The sequence below is a fragment of the Sorex araneus genome, chromosome 1 (assembly GCF_027595985.1).
Source record: "Sorex araneus isolate mSorAra2 chromosome 1, mSorAra2.pri, whole genome shotgun sequence".
In the NCBI taxonomy this organism is placed as follows: domain Eukaryota; kingdom Metazoa; phylum Chordata; class Mammalia; order Eulipotyphla; family Soricidae; genus Sorex; species Sorex araneus.
Window position 1 is genome coordinate 439,815,887 of NC_073302.1, and position 19,876 is coordinate 439,835,762.

Below are 19,876 nucleotides of genomic sequence, written 5' to 3' on the forward strand. Positions count from 1 at the left end.
TTCTCTGCATCTATTGATATGATCATATGGTGTTTCTCTTTACTTTCGTTGATATGGTGGATTATGTTGATTGATTTTCCAATGTTAAACCATCCTTGCATCCACGGGATGAATCCCACTTGGTCATGATGTATGATCTTTTTGATGAGTTGTTGAATTCTATTTGCTAATATTTTGTTGAGTATCTTCACATTGGTGTTTATCAGGGATATTGGTCTGTAATTTTCTTTGTTAGTGGTGTCTTTGTTTGCTTTTGGTATTAGGGAGATAAGTGCCTCATAGAAACTGTTTGGGAGGATTCCTGTCTTTTCAATTTCCTGGAAAAGCTTGAGGAGAACTGGCAACAGATCCTCTTTAAATGTTTGGAAGAATTCACCAGTGAATCCATCTGGGCCTGGGCTTTTTCTCTGGGGGAGACTTGATTACAGTTTCAATTTCCTTGATATTCAGGTATTTCAAGTCTTCTTGGTTCTGTCTTGGGAGATTGTAGGAATCAAGGAATTCATCCATTTCTTTTAGATTCTCTTGTTTTGTGGCATGTAGACTTTCAAAGCAGTATCTGATGATGTTTTGAATTTAATTGGTTTCTGTGTGATATCCTACTTTTCATTTCTGATTCAGTTTATTAGAGTTCTCTCTCTCTTTTCTTTGTGAGTCTTGCTAGTGGTTTATCAACCTTATTTATTTTCTCAAAGAACCAGCTCTTGGTTTCATTGACCTTTCAGATTGTTTTCTGGGTTTCCATATCCTTAATTTCTGCTCTAATTTTTATTATTTCTTTCCTTTGGTGTGGTCTGGGTTCCTTTTTCTGGTCCTATTCTAAGATCTTGAGCTATGAAGTCAAGCTATCTATGTATGCCCTTTCTTCCTTCCTGAGGAATGCTTGCAGGGCTATAAATTTTCCCCTGAACAAGGCTTTAGTTGCGTCCCATAGGTTTTGGTGGCACGTGTCTTCATTCTCACTTGTTTCTAGGTATCTCTTGATTTCTTCCTTAATTTCCTACCCTCCCCACTCATTGTTCAACACTCAGTTTTTTAATTTCCAGGTGTTTGCTTTGGTTCTCCATGTCTCTGTGTGATTAACTTCTATCTTCAGCGCATTGTGGTCTAAAAACATGGTTGATACAATTTCTATTTTTCCAATTCTATTGAGGCATGTTTTGTGGCCCAGTACATGGCCTATTTTGGAAAATGTTCCTTGTGCACTGGAAAAGAATGTGTATTCTTCCTTTTTGGGTGTAAAGCCCTATATAAGTCTATTAATCCTTTCTCTTCTATTTCTTCCTTCAGAGTCAGTGTTTCCTTGCTGAGTTTTGTTCTTGTTAATCTATCCAGAGGTGATAATGCAGTGTTGAAGTCTCCGACTACTATTGTGCTGCTAGTGATATCCTCCTTAAAATCTGTTAGGAATTTTTTTAAGTATTTAATCGGTCTCTCATTTGGTGCATATATGTTTAAGAGTGTGATTTCTTCCTGTTGCATATATTCCTTGATAAATAGAAAGTGACCTTCGCTGTCCCTTCTAATCTTTTTTAACTGAAATCTATGTTGTCAGATACTAGTATGACCAACCCAGCTTTCCTGAGGAAGTTATTTGCTTGCAGGATTGTTTTCCACCCTTTGACTTTGAGTCTGTGTCTGCTCTGACTGTTCAGGTGTGTTTCTTGCAGGCAGCATAATGTTGGGTTTCGTTTCTGAATCCATTTTGCCACTCTGTGTCTCTTAATTGGTGCATTTAGGCCATTGACATTGATAGAGATTATTGTTATGGGGTTTTGTGTCATCTTTCTGTGGGGTTTGTTGTTCTTGTGGGGTTCTTTCTTGTCTTACAATAGCCCCTTTAGACCTTCTTTTAAGTTTGGTTTTGAGTCTATGAAGTTCCTGAGCTGTTGTTTTTCCGTGAAATAGTGTATGGTTCCTTCGAGTTTGAGTTAGAGTTTAGCCTCACCTCTTGGTGAGGTGTTCATTTCACTGACTTTTTTCACTATGTCTCACAACTGTCTTCAGGATCAGAGAGTTTCCTCTGATAGGTCTGCTGTAAATCTAAGTGGTGCTCATTTGTATGTCATTTCCTCTTTGACCTTGCTGCTTGCCGTATTGCATCTCTATCCACAGCATCTGTCATTCTGGCTATGACATGCCTTGGAGTCTTTTTATTCGGGTCTCTTTTTGCTGGTACTCTTCGGGCTCCTTGGATCTGGGTGCCTGCTTTCTCCAGCTCTGGGAATTTCGTAGCAATGATATCTTTAACTATTTTTTTTCATTGGGGTTACTTCCTTGTGCTTCTGGTACTCCAATGATTCTTATGTTATTCCTCTTGAGGTCATCCCCTAGGACTCTTATTTGCTCTAGAGTCATTTTGAGGTCTCTTGCCATTATTTGTTATTGCCTGTAAGCTTTCTGCGCTCATCTTCTAGCTCACTGATTCTGTCTTCGGCTGTAGCCATTCTGTTATTGAGGGCCCCTACTGATATTTTTAATTCATCTACGTATTTCTTTATTTGTGTGACTTCTGTTTGTAGTTTTGTGACTTCTGTTTGTAGTTTTGTGACTTCTGTTCGTGGCTTTGAAATTTCTGCTTCATTTCTACCAGTATTTTCTTGGTTGACCGTTCCAATGCTTCATTCATACCCTACCTTAATTTATTGGATGTCTGTTCCATGGTTGCTTTGAGTACGTCGACCCTCTTCAAATTTCCTCTCTGAATTCTTTTTTCTGAGAGGTTGTGTATGTGGGTAACTCTTTTGGGATTTCTGGAATCTTTTCTTCATCCTCTCTCCTTGGAGGGGATTCTTGCTGTTTCTTCATATTGTTGTGGAAGAATAGAGTTGGAACCTTCTAGTTGTCTATCCCTATTCTCTCTTGCTGCAGGGGGGATTCTGTTTGTGGTAAGTTGATGCTGGTAGTCTGTTCCTATTCTAGAATACTTCCTTATTCTCAGGTGCTCCTCCTGGTTTATGTGGGGCCTCTAGTGAAGACTGAACTCTCTTTTCGAGGGTTTTGTGCAGCTTCTATTGTTCACTAACAGATTTTGTGAAGTTAGAATAAGGTACTGGACTATTTGGCATAGAGTGATTGAGATGGCCAGGTTGTTTTTCACACAAGCAGGTTACACAAAGTATAATGCAAGAAAAATTATAACTGAGGCCTCGCTCCTACAGGAGGCCACGCCCATTTCTAGGCCACGCCCCTGAGGTGAAGGCCACGCCCCCAGTAATCTCTTGGGACACTGGAAGTACCTGCTTGAGAGTTGCGACGTGAGGGAGGAGCAGAGAGGCGTGTCCACGTGGCGCACGGGGCTGGGGGCTTCCAGGGGAGCCCTCCTCACACGAAGGGCCGGAGGGAGAGTGTTCCGGGGGTCAGGAATCAGGGTAAGGGGCAGTGCTGGAGTTTTAATCCCAGGTCATCTTGGTGTAAGGCATACACCCTGTACTTTCTCTTCATCTCAGAAAACTCCATTTAATAATATGTTCTATGAGTTGCTTTCTGAAGAAAGAATGAAGCCTTTATAATTGGGTGGCTATCTATGGAACATCTGCTATATGGAAGTTGACACAATGAATAAGACATTTTCATATCAGAATGATTACTGAAATAGGAAGTATAACATTTGAAACTGTCCATGGAAGAAGAAGACATTGACAAAGCAGTCATTCATTCTCTGAAGGTTGATCAGTGAAGCACACTTGCTTCGTTTTTTCTCTGGGCTGGGGGTTTTGCTGAAAGCCCTCGGGCCCCTTTTAAGCATGGAATGATGGGAATAAGAGATTCTCATTTCCCTTGTCATCTGTGAACATAGTGAATACTTTCTTTTCTCAACTAACCACTATGCTTGTATATCTAACAATTTCAGGTAGGTGCCAACATCTGTGGTTATTTTCAAAATGTTACAGAAGAACTTTGCAGAAGATGGATGCAGCTCGGAGCATTTTACCCACTAGCAAGGAATTACAACGGGCCTGGGTTCAGGGTAAGGTTTCTGAGACAAGTAATCAAGGTATATTTGGTTGTCTAATCTAGTTTTTTTGCAAACAGAAATTGAAAACAATCTTCCAGGTTTGTCTGAAGAGTGGGAGCATAATAGGTAAATCTTGGCTGATGGACTTAAAAAGCAAGGTTGTGTGAGGAGTTGCAAGAAGGTATGTATTTAAATAGAGTGGTTTTAGTGTTGGAAGTTCACACACAATTGACAGGAGTTAGTGTGTCTTTGGTATTGTTTTTAATTTCTTCACCATTTATGTATTAAGGCAATTAGAACCCTTTGCAGCTTTTCTTCAGTTAACACTAGTAAAACCAGTCCAAAATGTGGAAGATCAAGGAGGTAAGATTCAGAAAGAAATTGCCCAGTGATCAGAACATTATTTTCCACCTCATTACAATAGACTGTTTCTATGAAGACTTAGGGCCATCATCCATTACTACTTCTCATGACTCATCTTGCCCTTGGCTCTTTTCTGTCCTACATTGAATTTTAGGTGAGCAACAACAGATGGGTTCAAAGTCTCACTTAAGACATTAATTTTGGTAATGGCAGGACCAAGTAGGTTAGATGGTATGCTTTTCATTTCAATGAAGTTATATGCTTAAGTATCTTAAGATGAGTGGTTTAACCCTTAAGAAGCTCTGAAATTCATTAGGATAAATTACTTATTGTCACTTTGATGTCAAAACTTACCATTGTCCAATCATATCTCTGTGTTCTAGAGAAGACTTATGGGCAAATTTTCAAAATACTTGTTTCCAGGGAAGTCCTAAGCCTAACTGTTAGTAATCTAGGAAGAGGTGAACTATTTATGAACTTCTGAGAAAGTGCCGAGGAGCAGGTAGGAGAGAGATTTCCCTAAATAGATGGTCTGAAAGGTGCTTGGATAATTAGGAGTATATACACAACTCAGGCTAAGATTACAGTTCTCATTTTCCCTTCCTTCTAAACTGGTACTGTTCAATAAAGAATAAGGAGAGCTACTCATGTAAATTTAAGTGTTACACCCCAAAGGAGAGAGAACAATAGGGAATGCCCTGCCGCAGAGGCAGGATGGGGTGGTGGGGGTTGGGGTGGGGGTGGTGGGAGGTATACTGGGAACATTGGTGGAGGAGAATGGGCACTGGTGGAGGGATGGGTAAAAATGATCACTGTATGACTGAAATGCAAACACGAAAGTTCATAAGTTTGTAACTGTACCTCACGGTCATTCACTAATAATTTTTTTTAAAAAAAGTTAAGTGTAAATTTAAAAAGTAAACATTTAAATGATAGGATAGATAGGGGCTGGAGCGATAGCACAGCGGTAGGGCATTCGCCTTTCACGCGGCCGACCTGTGTTCGATTCCTTCGCCCCTCTCGGAGAGCCTGGCAAGCTACCGAGAGTATAGAGCCCTGACGGCAGAGCCTGGCAAGCTACCCATGGCATATTGGATATGCCAAAAACAGCAACAGTAAGTCTCACAATGTGAGACATTACTGGTGCCCGCTCGAACAAATCGATGAGCAATGGGATGACAGTGACAGTGACAGTGACAGGAGAGACAGAGAGATAGCACAGTCAGTAGGCCACTTGCCTTGTATGCAGCTGACCCAGGTTTGATCCCTGGAACTTCATGTGTTCCTCCTGAGCCCCAACCATATACTCCCCCATCCCCCTGAAAATGTTACCAGGAGTGATCCTGAACACAGAGCCAGGAGTAAACCCTGAACATGACCAGGTGTAGCCTGAAAAAGGGGGATGGGAAGCAACTATTTCTAATCATCTCATGAAATTAGACATATCCATAATGTTATTTAATCTTGCCACATAAAATATTATTAATGCACTATTTTTCTATGTCTTCTCTAAGTCTTTTGAATTCTGTATATACATCTTGACTTGGATACCAATTTTTCAGAGAAGTGAAATCTAATTTTGTCAAAAGAACTAGGTTAGGTTTGATGGAAAATAGCTGATTCAGATTTTAGGTTTATATTTAAATGAAATAAAATGAAAAGTTCTATTCTTCAGTCAGTCATCACCTGGAAAGTGTTTAATGGCCCATGTAGCAGTTGGTTACCCTAGTGGACAGTGATCTCTAGACTCTCTCAGTCAGAAATCTGAGAGATGGAGGATGTAGTGTCTTCTGATCTTTGAAGCTTAACCTTTAGGTTTTCATAAACCCTACATGGGGATGAGGACTGATGTCATAGAGTTGCTCTACTTAAAGGCGTAGGGGGAATAGGCCTCTTGGTAAAGGAAGACAACAAATGCATTCTGAAAATCTCTGAAGTTCTGTCTAGTAATAGAGTAAGGATGACAAGTCTCCATATGGCATAATTATCACTCCCATATTTCAAATTAAGTACAAAATTGGCAAAATGAATACATATTATTTATGGAAAATGTCTATTTTTGAGTTGTAAGAATATTAGACTTCCCTTTTAAAGAGTTTTTCTTTGGTTGTAGGTAACATCTACTAATTGCCATCTTCATGATTTTTCCATACTTTGTGTAATGAAGAACAAATAGAGGACACTCTTTTTGGATTAGAGAATGTAAAACAAATTTTGATGGTCATACTTTGCATGTGAAATGGTATAAAATTAAAAATGGCAAATGTAAAAGTACATGATTGTGTAAACACACAAAAAAGGAAGAAAGGCACACTGCACTGGGCACAGGGCAGCGGCACTCTATCTCTCTCTGCCGCCCGCGTTCGATAGTCTCTAGCCGCTTCCCCCACCCCTGGGAGGTTGATGGTGATGATGAGGCAGGCAAAGGAAGGAACGACGGCCAGGCTGGTTGGTCTCAGTTGCAGTTTATTCCATTCCATTCTCCATTCTCCTCTGATTCTCCTCCTGCTTCTTCCTCCCCCCATGCTACTTCATTCTCCTCCTCTGGATCTGGATCTCAATCTAGCTTCTCTAGATCTGGCACTGGAACTGGCCCCCTAGCCCACTCTTTCAGCCTAGTTAAATCCCCAAGCATGAGGGGTTGGGGCTTACACATAGGTGTGGTCACAATCAATAGGGGTAAAGTTCTTTCCCTCAGGGGACGCTTCTTCTAGGACAGATTCTCTTTCAGCAGGACACCCACCCAAGAGCGGAATCCCATGGGTGTGTTTCTCCTCTCCTTGTCCAACTAACATATAAGTATTCATAATATTAATCATTTTGTATGGTCACAGCAAGAGATGCATTAAGGTTATGGAATTGCTCTCCTGGGATCATCTCAATTTCAGACTACAGTGCTCAGGCCAGATTAGTCTTTCCTATCCCTAGCAGGGTCCTAGTCTCGTCGTTGCTTTTGGATCATGACAGTATTTGTCCATGACCAAGCTCTTAACTTATAGTTAAGCATTAGGCACTTTGGCCAGGCCCATCTCGATGCCAGGGTAGCACATAACTCACCGCTTGCCCTGGGTCTGTCTCATCCCTCGTCGGGACCCTGCCTTTGGGGTGCTAGGAACTAAGGGCAACTGAGGCTTAAGTCAAGAAAGCAGATATTCAGGAGTGAATAATATTTGAAGCCAATTAAATCCCATGTTACAGAAGCATATTAACAACTGTCTTTCTTTGTCCATACAAAAAGGACATTGCTTTAAAGTAAACTGTTCAAAAGACTTAAGGAAAGGAGTAAAGCAACATTAACTTACAATACAAGTTAGGTGTCCTAGAAAGGTCTGACCTTACATATTAACAGAGTCTGATTAGGGGAAAAGCTGATTAACTGGTTGGGGAAGAGAGCATAGAGAAGTGGTTACAGATAGACAAAGGAATGGGTGTGACTCAGGAGCACTTTGATGGGTGTGACCCGATATACCAAAGCTCTTTGTGGCAAGGAGAACAGAACATACCAATGTTGTCTAAAATTGTTTAGAGATTATTACCAGATAAGCCCAAACTCTGTGGCAAGAGAGAAAGGACAAACCAATGATATGGGGAAAGATGGATATATATCATGGTGCCAGGCCATGTGACTTAAGAGAATGGGCTTCAAAGTTTATTTTAGTAATAGCACAACCTATAGAGCTATTATTTTTCAAAAGAAATATTGTGGGGAACTGAAAAATATAAAATAAATCGGAGAATCTCTGGAGAAAGCCCTTTATCTCCATGGCAACCCCATGGTCTCTAACCCCAAGACTCCCATAGATTGGAATAAAAAAGACATGGACCAAATTTAAACTCTGCCACTTGCTTACAATTGTACCTTAGGAAAGGCATGTAATCTTTGATAACATTTTTATACATGAATTCAAAGGGCAGGACCACAAATCTTTCAGATCTGGAAAGTCTTTTACAACATCCAAGTTGGAAAACACGGTTACTTTAATATCAGAATAGTTCTCATCACTATGGGACTTTAAAAATATGACGGAGCCTGCCACAGAGGCAGGGGGTGGGAAGTGGTGGGGTGGTGGGAACCTTGGTGGTGGAGAATGGGCACTAGTGGAGGGATGGGTACTCGATCATTGTGTGACTGAAATGTAATCACAAAAGTTTGTAAGTCTGTAACTTTATCTCAAGGTGATTCACTAAAATAAAAATAACTTTTCTAATAAAAGATGTAAGCACAAAAAAAGGAAAAAATATGATGGAAATACTTAGCAATTGCTCTTTTTTCTTTTAGGACCAGGATCCTGCAGCTTTTGGCAATGATTCTGTACTAATGGCTTCCACCATACAATATCTGTCTACCCGCTACACCCTATTGCCCTATCTGTATACCCTTTTCTACAGAGCTCACACCCTAGGGGAGACTGTGGCAAGGCCTCTCGTACATGAGTGAGTTTCAACACTTCTAGAATCATTTTCAGATTACAAGTGTACTGAATATCAAGACTGGATATGATCTTATTGCCATAGAAATAGAAACTACAGTTGCCTTACATTAAAGGTATTACCTGGCTTCTCTGTTTTCCAGGTTCTACCAGGACCCAGAAACATGGAGTATACATGAACAGTTCATGTGGGGACCTGGACTTCTTATCACACCTGTCCTATATGAAGTGAGTTTAAGTCCTAAACAATGGGGTGAAATACCCACATTAGTTTATAGCTAAATAAGTTGAACATTGATTATCTTTGACTGCTCTTATACATAAATATGAACAGAATGAGTCTGAGAATGTTTAGAACTTAAATAAAAAAGTAATTCTTGGCTCCATAAAAGTCTATGCTCTTGAGCCCAGGACTTTGCCATTAGCATGGGATTTTTATGTCTTGAATTTGGGTTGCCCACCTTGGAGCAGAGGGTATATGTTTTTAGCTTTGGGCTAGAAAAGGGAAGCAATCAGAGGTGGATAGCATGGAAGAGATGAAGCTAGAGGAGGGTTACTCTGGGCTAGAGAAGCTGTTACTCTGCAGTCCTTAGCTGAAGTAAGAGAGCTCTACCTAAGCATGACCTGAGGGAGTGGTGAGGAAGTGAAAAGAGGGATAAACATTATGTCAGTTTGCAAACATGAAAAGCTAACCTACACACATTTTAGGAGTTGGAGCTAGTAATTTAAGGTTACCAAATCATAGAAAATCTTCCTGGGGACCTACCTAGCCCCATCTTTTCCCCTTTTAAATTATACAAATAACCCACAAGTGAATAAGTTTTCTGCTATAAAATGTTTAAGAGAAAAAGCAAAAAAGAAATTCTTAGTTACAACTCTACTTTGAGTAAATTGCCCAGCCTTTCTAAGTCTTTGTATTTTATTAGTCTAATGAGATTATTCAGGCAACCACATGCAACCACATGTGGAGTTAACTGTGGAAATGGTGGGGAAGGTATGCTATGCTCAGCTTGCTCATCAGTACCTTTTCCTAGGGTGTGGATGGAGTCAAAGCATACATACCGGATGCCATCTGGTACGACTATGTGACAGTAAGTGTGGTGGCCCTGTGTGGCTCAGAGACCTGCCTCTTCCAAAATTTGGGACGTGGAGTGAGCCAGACTACTCGGTTTTACTTGTGTTTATTATTTATTTATGTTTTGGGGACACACCTGACAGTGTTCAGAGCTTAGTCCTGGCTTTGTGTTCAGGTATCACTCCCGGCAGGACCCCAGGCAAGCACCCTACCAGCTGCACTATCTCTCCAGCTACTCCAAGATTTTACATTTTGTCAATTGCAGACACTTTTCTTTGAAAAAGGCTGAGACAATAAAATCATTCGAAAAACTGGAATATAACTATGGGCATTTTTATTGCACTGTCCTGAGGCTAATGACTCTACATTAGGACTAAGTTACTGATCCTTGGTTGAACCACAGTAATCTAGCGAATTAAAGCCTAGCTGATTCATGGGGGAATGTTGATGAATGGGGTGGGTTGCTGTCGCTATAGGTAAACTATCTGTATAACCCGGCTAAATAGTCAAGTCACTTCACTTGGGGGGTGGGATGGGGAATGCCTCAGGTTTTTTTTTTTTTTGCTTTTTTTTTTAATGAGACTAGTTCATCTCAAGGTCCCTCTGAGCCCAAACAGCTTCTGATTGGATGCTTTTCTTCTGCTGGTTAGGAAGTGGCCATGCAGTGGAGGAAGCAGTTGGTGGAGATGAAGCTGGATGCACATCAGATAGGACTTCACCTTCGGGGTGGCTACATATTCCCCTTCCAGGACTCCGATGTCAACACAGAAAAAAGGTCAATTCCTTCTCAAGTATGACTTTCCAGGTGGTCCGCTAAGACATACATCTGACCAGTGTTAGGGGAGAAGCAAACTGGGTCAATGAGTGGATGGATTAAGGGAATACACCCTTCTCCTCCTTTCCTGCCCGGGTCCAGCCCCTGGGACCAGATGAATAGGGTTGAAGCCAGGTTGCCTTGGAAGATTAAGAAAATAAGACAGAAATAAGAGAAAAAGCACAGGGTCGGGGTAACAGCCTCATGGACTCAGAGCTCTGATTGTCCTTCCCTTTCTGAAGTTTTGTATTTATTTCTTAGAACAAAGTATCATTACAAGAAAACAGGGCAGAAGACATTTTACAACCAACTGCCAATTTATGCTGTTCTAACAAAGCAATATTCTTACATATCTAAGGAGCAAACTTTTGGGGGTTTTTTTGGGGGGATCTTATTTCAATGGGTGTTTCCTCTGAGTGAAAGAGCAGAAACAATATAATCACTGGACCCAGCCCCCACCCATGTCTCCATGGCATTCCGCACTGGCAGTGGCTTTCAGATTTCATGTTCCTATCATCCACTCACTTAGCTTTTCTCAATCTGTCTGAACCATTTGTTTCCAGAACTTTTCTTTGCAGATCTGCTCCTTATTGGCTATTAGCTGCTCAGTTCTCACTTTGCAGAGATTTGATTGTAACCTCGGGCTCATTCCACCTTGGGATGGAATCAAATTACAGAAAAACAAATATAATCAATCCCAAGGGTTTCCCTCTGGCCAAAATTTGTACTCAGATAAGATTTCTGTGGGCCATGAGGAGACCACAGGAGTTAGATTGGAGAGAGGTGCTATTATACATCAAAGTCAACACACTCTCAGGTAAAAGCCAGAACTTTTGGGTTCAAGGCCCTGGATGTACCAGATATGTTACCACAGGTAACTTCCTCTCTGTTTCTGCAATTCCTGTGAACAGGGGATGATGACAGTTTGACCTTTCAGTTATTATGACAGTTGAGGGAAATAATATAGGTGATTTTAAAAGGGTGCCCTGGTGAAGGTAAGCACCTACCCTGTGCCATCGATTACACTTAGCTTCAATCCAGTTTGTAACTGACTCTTTCCTGCCCCCCTCCTTTTTTATTCTCTGGTTACTCTGCTCTCTGCCACAGCCAGCTTCCCTGTGCCACAGGGAATTGATCTACTCTGCTTTGTGGTATAGACCATGAGATAAGGCAGGGATGCTACTGCTTGAACATTGTTCTCTCTTTATTTGCTGATGCTAAGAAATTATTTTTTGCAGTCGGCACAACCCGTTGGGACTCATTATTGCCTTGGACCATAAGAGAGAAGCGAAAGGGGAACTCTACTGGGATGACGGCGAATCTAAAGGTCAATTTCTGTGTGGCTCCATCACTTTGCCTTGGCTCTCAGTAAATATTAGACATGCATCGTCTCATTGGGGCATTACCCTCATTATTATGGATGTTATTTCTGTTCGTTATAATACATTTCTTTTGGGGCCAGAGTTACAGTATGACCAGTATTAGCTTACAAGCGACCAACTTGAGTTTAATCTCTGGCACACCACATGAACCTCAGGCCCTGCCAGGAGAGATCCCTGAGCACTACCAGGTGTGACCTCCAAATCAAAAAGATAAGAAAAATAGAGACCGAAGAGATAGTATAATGGGTAGGGTGCTTGCCCTGCCTATAACCAACCCAGGTTTGATCCCTGGCATCTTATATAGTCCCCAAGCACTGCTAGGAGAAATTCCTGAGTGCAAAGCCAGGAGTAACCCCTGAGCATCTCTGGATTTGACTCTCAAAATCCTGCCAATTAAAAAAAAAGAAAAATAGAATAAAATAATTTTATTTTGAAAGTTCACGTAACCAAGTATGATGCATTAAAATAGACTCCAAATGAACCCCTTGAACATTAACTTTACTAACATTTAATAATAATTTAATAATTAATTTAATTATTTTCCTTTATTCGTATCATAAATAGTCCATCATACATTTTGCTAATACAATTCTAAATGACTTATTACAGGGGAAATAACTCATCTGTGTAGTATATTGTCCCTCTATGATGCGTTCAAGTAAGTAAGCCTGTAGTCTGTCATTATATAAAACTCATTGCATAAAATGAGCATGTGTTAATATTTATTGAGTGCAGGGGAGACAAAAAGAAATAAGACATAGACACTGACCTTGTGGAGCAGCTTGTTTAATAGTATAGATGCATTATGCTTGTGGATAACTATTAATGCACGTCAGAACATCTGTTTGAAATGCCACAAGAGAATAAATACGACAAAGTTCCTTGAGCATTCAGGGGAGAGATCAGTAAGTTGAAGTAGTTTTTAGAAACTTCTGTGAAGGTTTAATAGACTCGGATTTTTGAAACCAGGTAGAAATTATCTTGTAGTACCAATGAAAACTTGAGGCCAGGACTTCTCTGGGTCCCCTAGTAATTGGTATGCCTTCATCTTTCTCTTTTAGATGCTGTAACCAATAAGCGTTATATTCTGTATGAGTTTTCTGTCACTTCTGTAAGTATAGTGTTTAAAATACATGTGTTCTTGATGAGTTGTTGGTTTGCCATAAATTCTTGGATTGTGAAAGAGCTACGCATCTACTTGGATGTCCCAGAAGGGATTTTAGCTGAAATGATGGTTTTGACCTGTGTTCCAATTATGCATCAACAAAAATCAGAATGAGATTAAAGAACTCACTTGTTTTCCCCCCCTGATATATGATTTGTTCTAAGTATTATAAGTATTAAAGCTTGGTTTCTAAGATGTGTCCTTATTTGAGGGGATCACATGTATATATATATATATATATGTATATACACACAAACACACACACACACACACATATATATATATATATATATATATCAAGGGGGTGAGTAGGAATACGGTGAATTTATAAGGTTCTTTGATAATCTTTCTTTCCAGTACTTTAAACTTGGAAGACAGGTATTAAGTGTTGGTTTTGAGATCTTGGAAAGCACATGGAACTTGGAAAATCACATACCTTATCTCTAGTCCCCAAGGAAGCTAAGAGGCAAAAAAAAAAACAACAATAAGATTAACACAGAATGGAGAACTCTTGAAGTTGTTTTATTAGAAGAGTGTGCATGCATGGAAAAATATATATGGTGGAGAGCTTTCTCTCCTCTATTATTTTCTTACTTTCATTTCAAATATTATACTTTTTTAGTTAATTGTAGAGATCCATGGTTGTGAGAAATAATGTCATGTCCTTATACTCTACCAAGTTTTCTCTGTTTGGAACATACTATAAAATGAGTACAATTACAAAAAGGATGTTGACAGACACTATCAAGATACAGAGTGTTGTATCACCACATGAATCCCTCATGTTGCCCTTTTATACCTGCACTTGCTAACTAGTCTCATTCCCCTATCTTATTCTTATCCCCTGGCCTAGCCTCTATTTTCATAAACTTGATCTTTTATGAATATTATTAAAGAATTATGTTTTCTCTAACTTCAGGGATTATTTTTCATGATCAACCAGGTTCCTTCAAAATTCATACAAGTTGTGTATCAGTAGTGTATTTCTTTTTATTGTTGTGTAGTTTTCAAAGATTTAGGTGTTCACATTTAACCATAAACTTTGATATTTAGCCAAATCTTTCTTAAAAAAAGAACAACTGGCCTATTTCTACTTGTGGGCTCTTATAAATATAAAGCTTTTAGACACATGGACAGGCTTTGTGGATATAATTTTTTTTAATTTTTTAAAAATTTTATTGACTCACTGTGAGGTAGTTACAAGCTTTCATGTTTGGGTTACACTCTCACAATGATCAAACACCCATCCTTCCACCAGTGCACATTCCTCACCACCAATATCCCTGGTATACCCCCCTTTTCCACCCTCCCCCGACCTCCATGGCAGATAATATTCTCCATACTCCCTTTCTCTACTTTGGGGCATTGTGGCTTGCAACACAGACACTGAGAGGTCATCGTGTTTGGCCATTATCTACTTTAGGCACGTATCTCCCATCCCAGCTGATTCCTCCAGTCATCATCTTCTTAGTGATCCCTTCTCTATTCCATCTGCCTTCTCCCCTCAGCTCATGAAGCTGTCTTCCAGCTATGGAACAATCCTCCTGGTCCTTGCATCTTTTTTGATTGAGATTAATGCTCAAGTGTGAAATTGGTAGATCTTATGGAACTTGTATTTTGTTTTTAAGTAATTGCTAGAGTGTTTTCTAGCAATAATTGCTAGAATGCCTACACCATTCTAAATCACCTAATTTGTCTGAGTTATAGCTAGTAATGGATGTGGTAGCTATTTTTATGTTTTAGCCAATCTGATAAGGTATAATAGTAACCTATAAAAATCAGTATTAGTGTCAATTTGCATTTCACCAATGTATAATGATGTGAATTAACTCTTTTTTATTTTTATTTTTTATTATTAATGAATCACCGTGAGGGTACAGATACAGATTTACATATTCTCGTGCTTGTGTTTCAGTCATACACTGCTTGAGTACCCATCCCTCCACCAGTGCCCGTGGAGAACAGGCAATTAACTCTTTATGTGGATTTTTATTCTCATTTCAAGTGTCTACTCAGTTTTTTTTCCTGCACATTTTCTAATTGGCTTATTTTTTATTCCATTTTGAAAGTTCTTTATATATTTTAGACCAGTCATTTATTGGACACAAGACTTTTCAATATTATCTTTCTAATCTGTAGAGTTTTCTGTACACCCTTGTATCAGAATCTCTCACAGAACAAAAGTTTTTCATTTTGATGAGTACAATTTACTAATATTTGCATTTATAGACTATGCTTTTTGATATCAAGTCTAATAAGTCTTTCTATCCCTAGGTTTTGGTATGTTTTCCTAATCTTTTCCTTAAAATGTTGATAATTTTACCTTTTACACTTAAGTCTGACCAATTTTGAATTACTTTTTAAACAAGATTTGAGATTAGCTCGAGGATCAACATTTTGTCTTTGGATATCCATTGTTCCAGGGCTGTGTTTAGAAGAGGTTCTTCTTTGTCACTTGAGTCTTTTCTTGGGTTGCCTAATATTTTAGATATTAGGTCCACATTCTTTGTCATACCTCAACTTTTATGTCTCAGTTTCACCTTTTTGAAGAGGTTATCAAAATTTTCTGGAAATTTAGATGAGTCTAATACATGAAACTTGCTTAACAGGGTATCTGACCCATAGAAAGCACTAAAAGATATTAGCACTGATAATGATCAAAAAATGAAAGTAAATAGAAATTTTAAGGGAAATGCACTGCACTGCACTGCACTGTCATCCCGTTACTCATCGATTTGCTAGAGCAGCCACCAGTAACGTCTCCATTGTGAGTTACTTGTTACTGTTTTTGGCATATCGGATATGCCATGGGTAGTTTGCCAGGCTCTGCCAAGCAGGAGGCATACTCTTAGTAGCTTGCCAGGCACTATGAGAGAGACGAAAGAATCGAACCCGGGTCGGCCTTGTGCAAGGCAAATGCCCTACCCATTGTGCTATCATTCCAGTCCAATTCAGATCATCGCATAAATCTTTCATAAATCTTTTGCCTTTTAAAGGGAAATAAGAATAAAAAATTATCTGGGCATTGTTCTTGGTGTATGCATTTATCTATGCTTTGTGTGCCAGTGGGTAGTCACAAGTACCATGCATTTTTGTTTGTTTTGTTGGTACTCATCTTGTCTGTGTATTATGATGTCAGGAACATATTTTCTGAGTAGTGAGTCCAAGAATTACCAGCAGCTGTTATTGCTTATAAGTAAGTATGGTATATTACTAAAAGATGTAGACCTGCTAAGAGTCAGGGTTAGAAAAAGCCCTGGGGGCCCTGATTCTTTATCTCAGAAAGTTGCTGGATGGTATATGGGCACAGAATAGTCACTAAAGTTTCTTGTTTCTTTTCAGAACCATCTACAAGCAAATATTGCTCATAATAATTATTTAAGTGTTCAACTTAAGTTTAAACACTTCAGATTCTTGGGAATGGACAAGCAACCTTCTAATTTTACCATCTTCAGTAATAACATGCCCATCACCAATCCAAATGTTTCCTACGATGCCTCAAAAAAGGTGGGTATGGTTATAGCCTGCCATTTCCAAAACACGTGGAAATGATTGTCTGAGATTCCCAGCAACAGGATCTTCCTTGTTCTTTTAGCTTTGAGCAGTCCCAGAGACAACAGACTTACTGGGAAACCTACCCCTTTACAGGAAGTATGAAGAAATTCACAAACACACACAGACACACAGAGACACACAGACATACTCTCTCTCTCTCTCTCTCTCTCTCTCTCTCAACATGGAGCCTTTAACTCTGTTTGCATTATGACTTTGAAGGAGACAGTGAAGTAAATGGGAACCCTGGAAGAAGACAGCTTATTGGGAAAATTTAAAACTAGACATTCAATCACAAATATGACATAGAGCAAACATTATCCAATACAGTGGCCTCATTCTGAGAAGTATTTATGCTTGTATTATTTCCTTTAGTTTAAGATTCTGAGACAAAGTTGATATTTTTCTTTTTTTTAAACTATTCTCCTACTGTTATAGAGGATGAAGATTGAATAAAACACAAATGGTAATTTGAATTTGCTACTATTCAATAATTTCCGTACCTGATACTTCCTGAAAAAAAGTTACCACTCATTGGCTGGATAGCTCAAACACTGGGAAACTCACTCTTTTTTTTTTTTTCAAGAAAATCACTTCCCTTTTTTTTTTTGCTTTTTTAAATTTTTAATTAGTGAATCATCGTGAGGGTACAGTTACAGATTTATACATTTTGTGCTCATGTTTCCCCCATACAAAGTTCGAGAACCCATCCCTTCACCAGTGCCCATTCTCCACCACCAGTAAACCCAGCGTCCCTCCCACCCTCCCCACTCCCATCTCCCTCCACCCCAAACTGCCACTATGGCTGGGTATTCCCTTTCATTCTCTCTCTCTGATTAGGTGTTGTGGTTTGCAATAAAGGTGTTGAGCGGCCATTTCGTTCAGTCTCTAGTCTACATTTGGCAAGCGTCACCCAAGCGTCATCACCCTTCCCCCGCATGACCTCCGACCACATTTTACTTGGTGTTCCCTTCTCTGAGTTGCCCAGAATGAGAGACCAGCCTCCAAGCCATGGAGTCAACCTCCTAGTACTTATTTCTACTATTCTTGGGTGTTAGACTCCTAGTCTATTATTCTATATTCCACAGATGAGTGCAATCTTTCTATGTCTGTCTCTCTCTTTCTGATTCACTTCACTTAGCATGATACTTTCCATGCTAATCCACTTATATGCTAACTTCATGACCTCATTTTTCCTAACAGCTGCATAGTATTCCATTGTATAGATGTACCAAAGTTTCGTCAACCAGTCATCTGTTCTAGGGCACTCGGGTTTTTTCCAGATTCTGGCTATTGTAAACAGTGCTGCAATGAACATATAAGTGCACATGTCATTTCGACTATACTTTTTTGTTCCTCTGGGATATATTCCCAGCAGTGGTATTGCTGGGTCAAAAAATCACTTCCCTTTTGATAATACATAGTGCAAGGGATTAATTTTTGTTACTATGATTAGGCAGAATGTGTTTCTAATCCTGGACCTACCATCACCTACTTAGGAGTTCTTAGGCAAAGCATTCAGCTGATCTCTGAACATCAGCTTTCTATCTTGTCAAATGGAGCTATTATTCACAGCATAGAGTTGCTTTCTAGAGTATAATATTATTATATAAATGTTACTATTATTTCCATTATTATTGCAATGTATGAGCAGTGCTCCAGAGGACAGTCCAGTCTAGTCTTATAATCTCTGCTTGAAATCTGAACTCCTTACATCCTTAACATAATCAAATGGCTCCCTATTCCATACTCAATGGTGACTCCCTGGAGTGAGAAAGAATAGAAATAAGTAGAGTTCATGTGCTTTACAGTGAAAAAAGAAACCCAGAGGAGAGTAAACAATATTTCATGACAAAGGTTCATCCAATGAAAGGCCACCCCGACTGCAGCTCTGACTTGCAAACCTTGTGGAGGTCACTTTAACCAGGAGTCTGTACATGACATGGATTACCCAATGTCCTTTCTCTTTCCTCAGGTGTTCCAAGTCTCTGTTGAACCAGGACTAGATCTGGGAAAAGAATTCTCCTTCAATTGGAATTTTTCAGTTGATAACCTGGAGAAGTTCAATTGCTTCCCTGAGGATCCAAATGTCTCTGAGGAGAGTTGCAAGAATCGGGGGTGCCTTTGGCAGGTAAAATCAGAAACAGCCCCCAGTGGGCAGTAAGTTGTAAAAAAAATGATCCTCTGAACAATTATAAAACACAGATGCATTTTATAGTAGTAGTTCTTCAGGAAAAAAACCAACATTGTGTTGTTATGTTGTTATCAATTCTATACATTTGATAATCAGTTTACCCCCAGGGTGCTCAGTATGGTGCTTGGAAGACCTTAGGTGGTGGTGGAATGAAATCTGGGTTGCCACATGCAAGGCAAGCACCTCACCACCTGCAATATCTCTCTGTTCTTCTGATATGAGACTGATGGACATTATTGCCACTCTGTGCCTCCACTACAGCATTAATCTCCAACAAGGCAATCATAGATTGGGTATATACTCTATTGAGTATTTTAGGTCCTCTTTTTTTTTTTCGCTTTTTGGGTAACATCTGGTGATGCACAGGAGTTACTCCTGGCTCTGCACTCAGGAATTACTCCTGGCGGTACTCGGGAGACCAATGGGATGCTGGGAATTGAACCCAGCTTGGCCGCGTGCAAGGCAAATGCCCTATCTTCTGTGCTATTGCTCCAGACCCCTTAAGTTATCTTTTTATTCATCTGTTGGAGTATTTATGCAAGAGAGGTGATATTTGAAAAATGTGAAGAACATTGGAGAAAACCAGTGCATTCCCTCATTATCAGATAGGGTCATCAGTATAAGGCAGTAGAACACTGTCTTAGGGTTCCAGACTCCACCTCTAATTTCATAATTCACCCCTCAGTGAGAACATCTGTGTGTGCATGTAATATGTGAAATGAATATCATTTTCTAGAGCTGTCCTAGCAACATACCCAATACTGATGACTTAGAAAAACAGAAATGTCTTACCCCAGAGTTCTGGGAGCTAGAAGTCTGAGATCAAGATGCCAAAAATGCTACTTCATTTTGGGGACTTTGAGGGGAAAATTGGTTCCACAAATCTCTCAGCTTCTGGTAGTTTGTTGGCAATCCTTGGTGTTTACATCAAACATCACTCTGA

The 19,876-nt window shown here is 39.6% G+C and overlaps 1 protein-coding gene across 1 annotated transcript in view; it reads left to right on the forward strand.

The window, feature by feature from the left end:
* The window catches only part of LOC101544608 (maltase-glucoamylase), a 244,248-nt gene that overhangs the window by 185,561 nt on the left and 38,811 nt on the right, over positions 1-19,876 (forward strand). Inside the window, exons 46-50 of the mRNA XM_055129619.1 lie at positions 11,879-11,967; positions 13,084-13,133; positions 16,530-16,703; positions 17,828-17,846; positions 18,746-18,870. Of these exons, the coding sequence (XP_054985594.1) occupies positions 11,879-11,967; positions 13,084-13,133; positions 16,530-16,703; positions 17,828-17,846; positions 18,746-18,870 (457 nt within the window). The remainder of the gene's footprint in view (positions 1-11,878; positions 11,968-13,083; positions 13,134-16,529; positions 16,704-17,827; positions 17,847-18,745; positions 18,871-19,876) is intronic.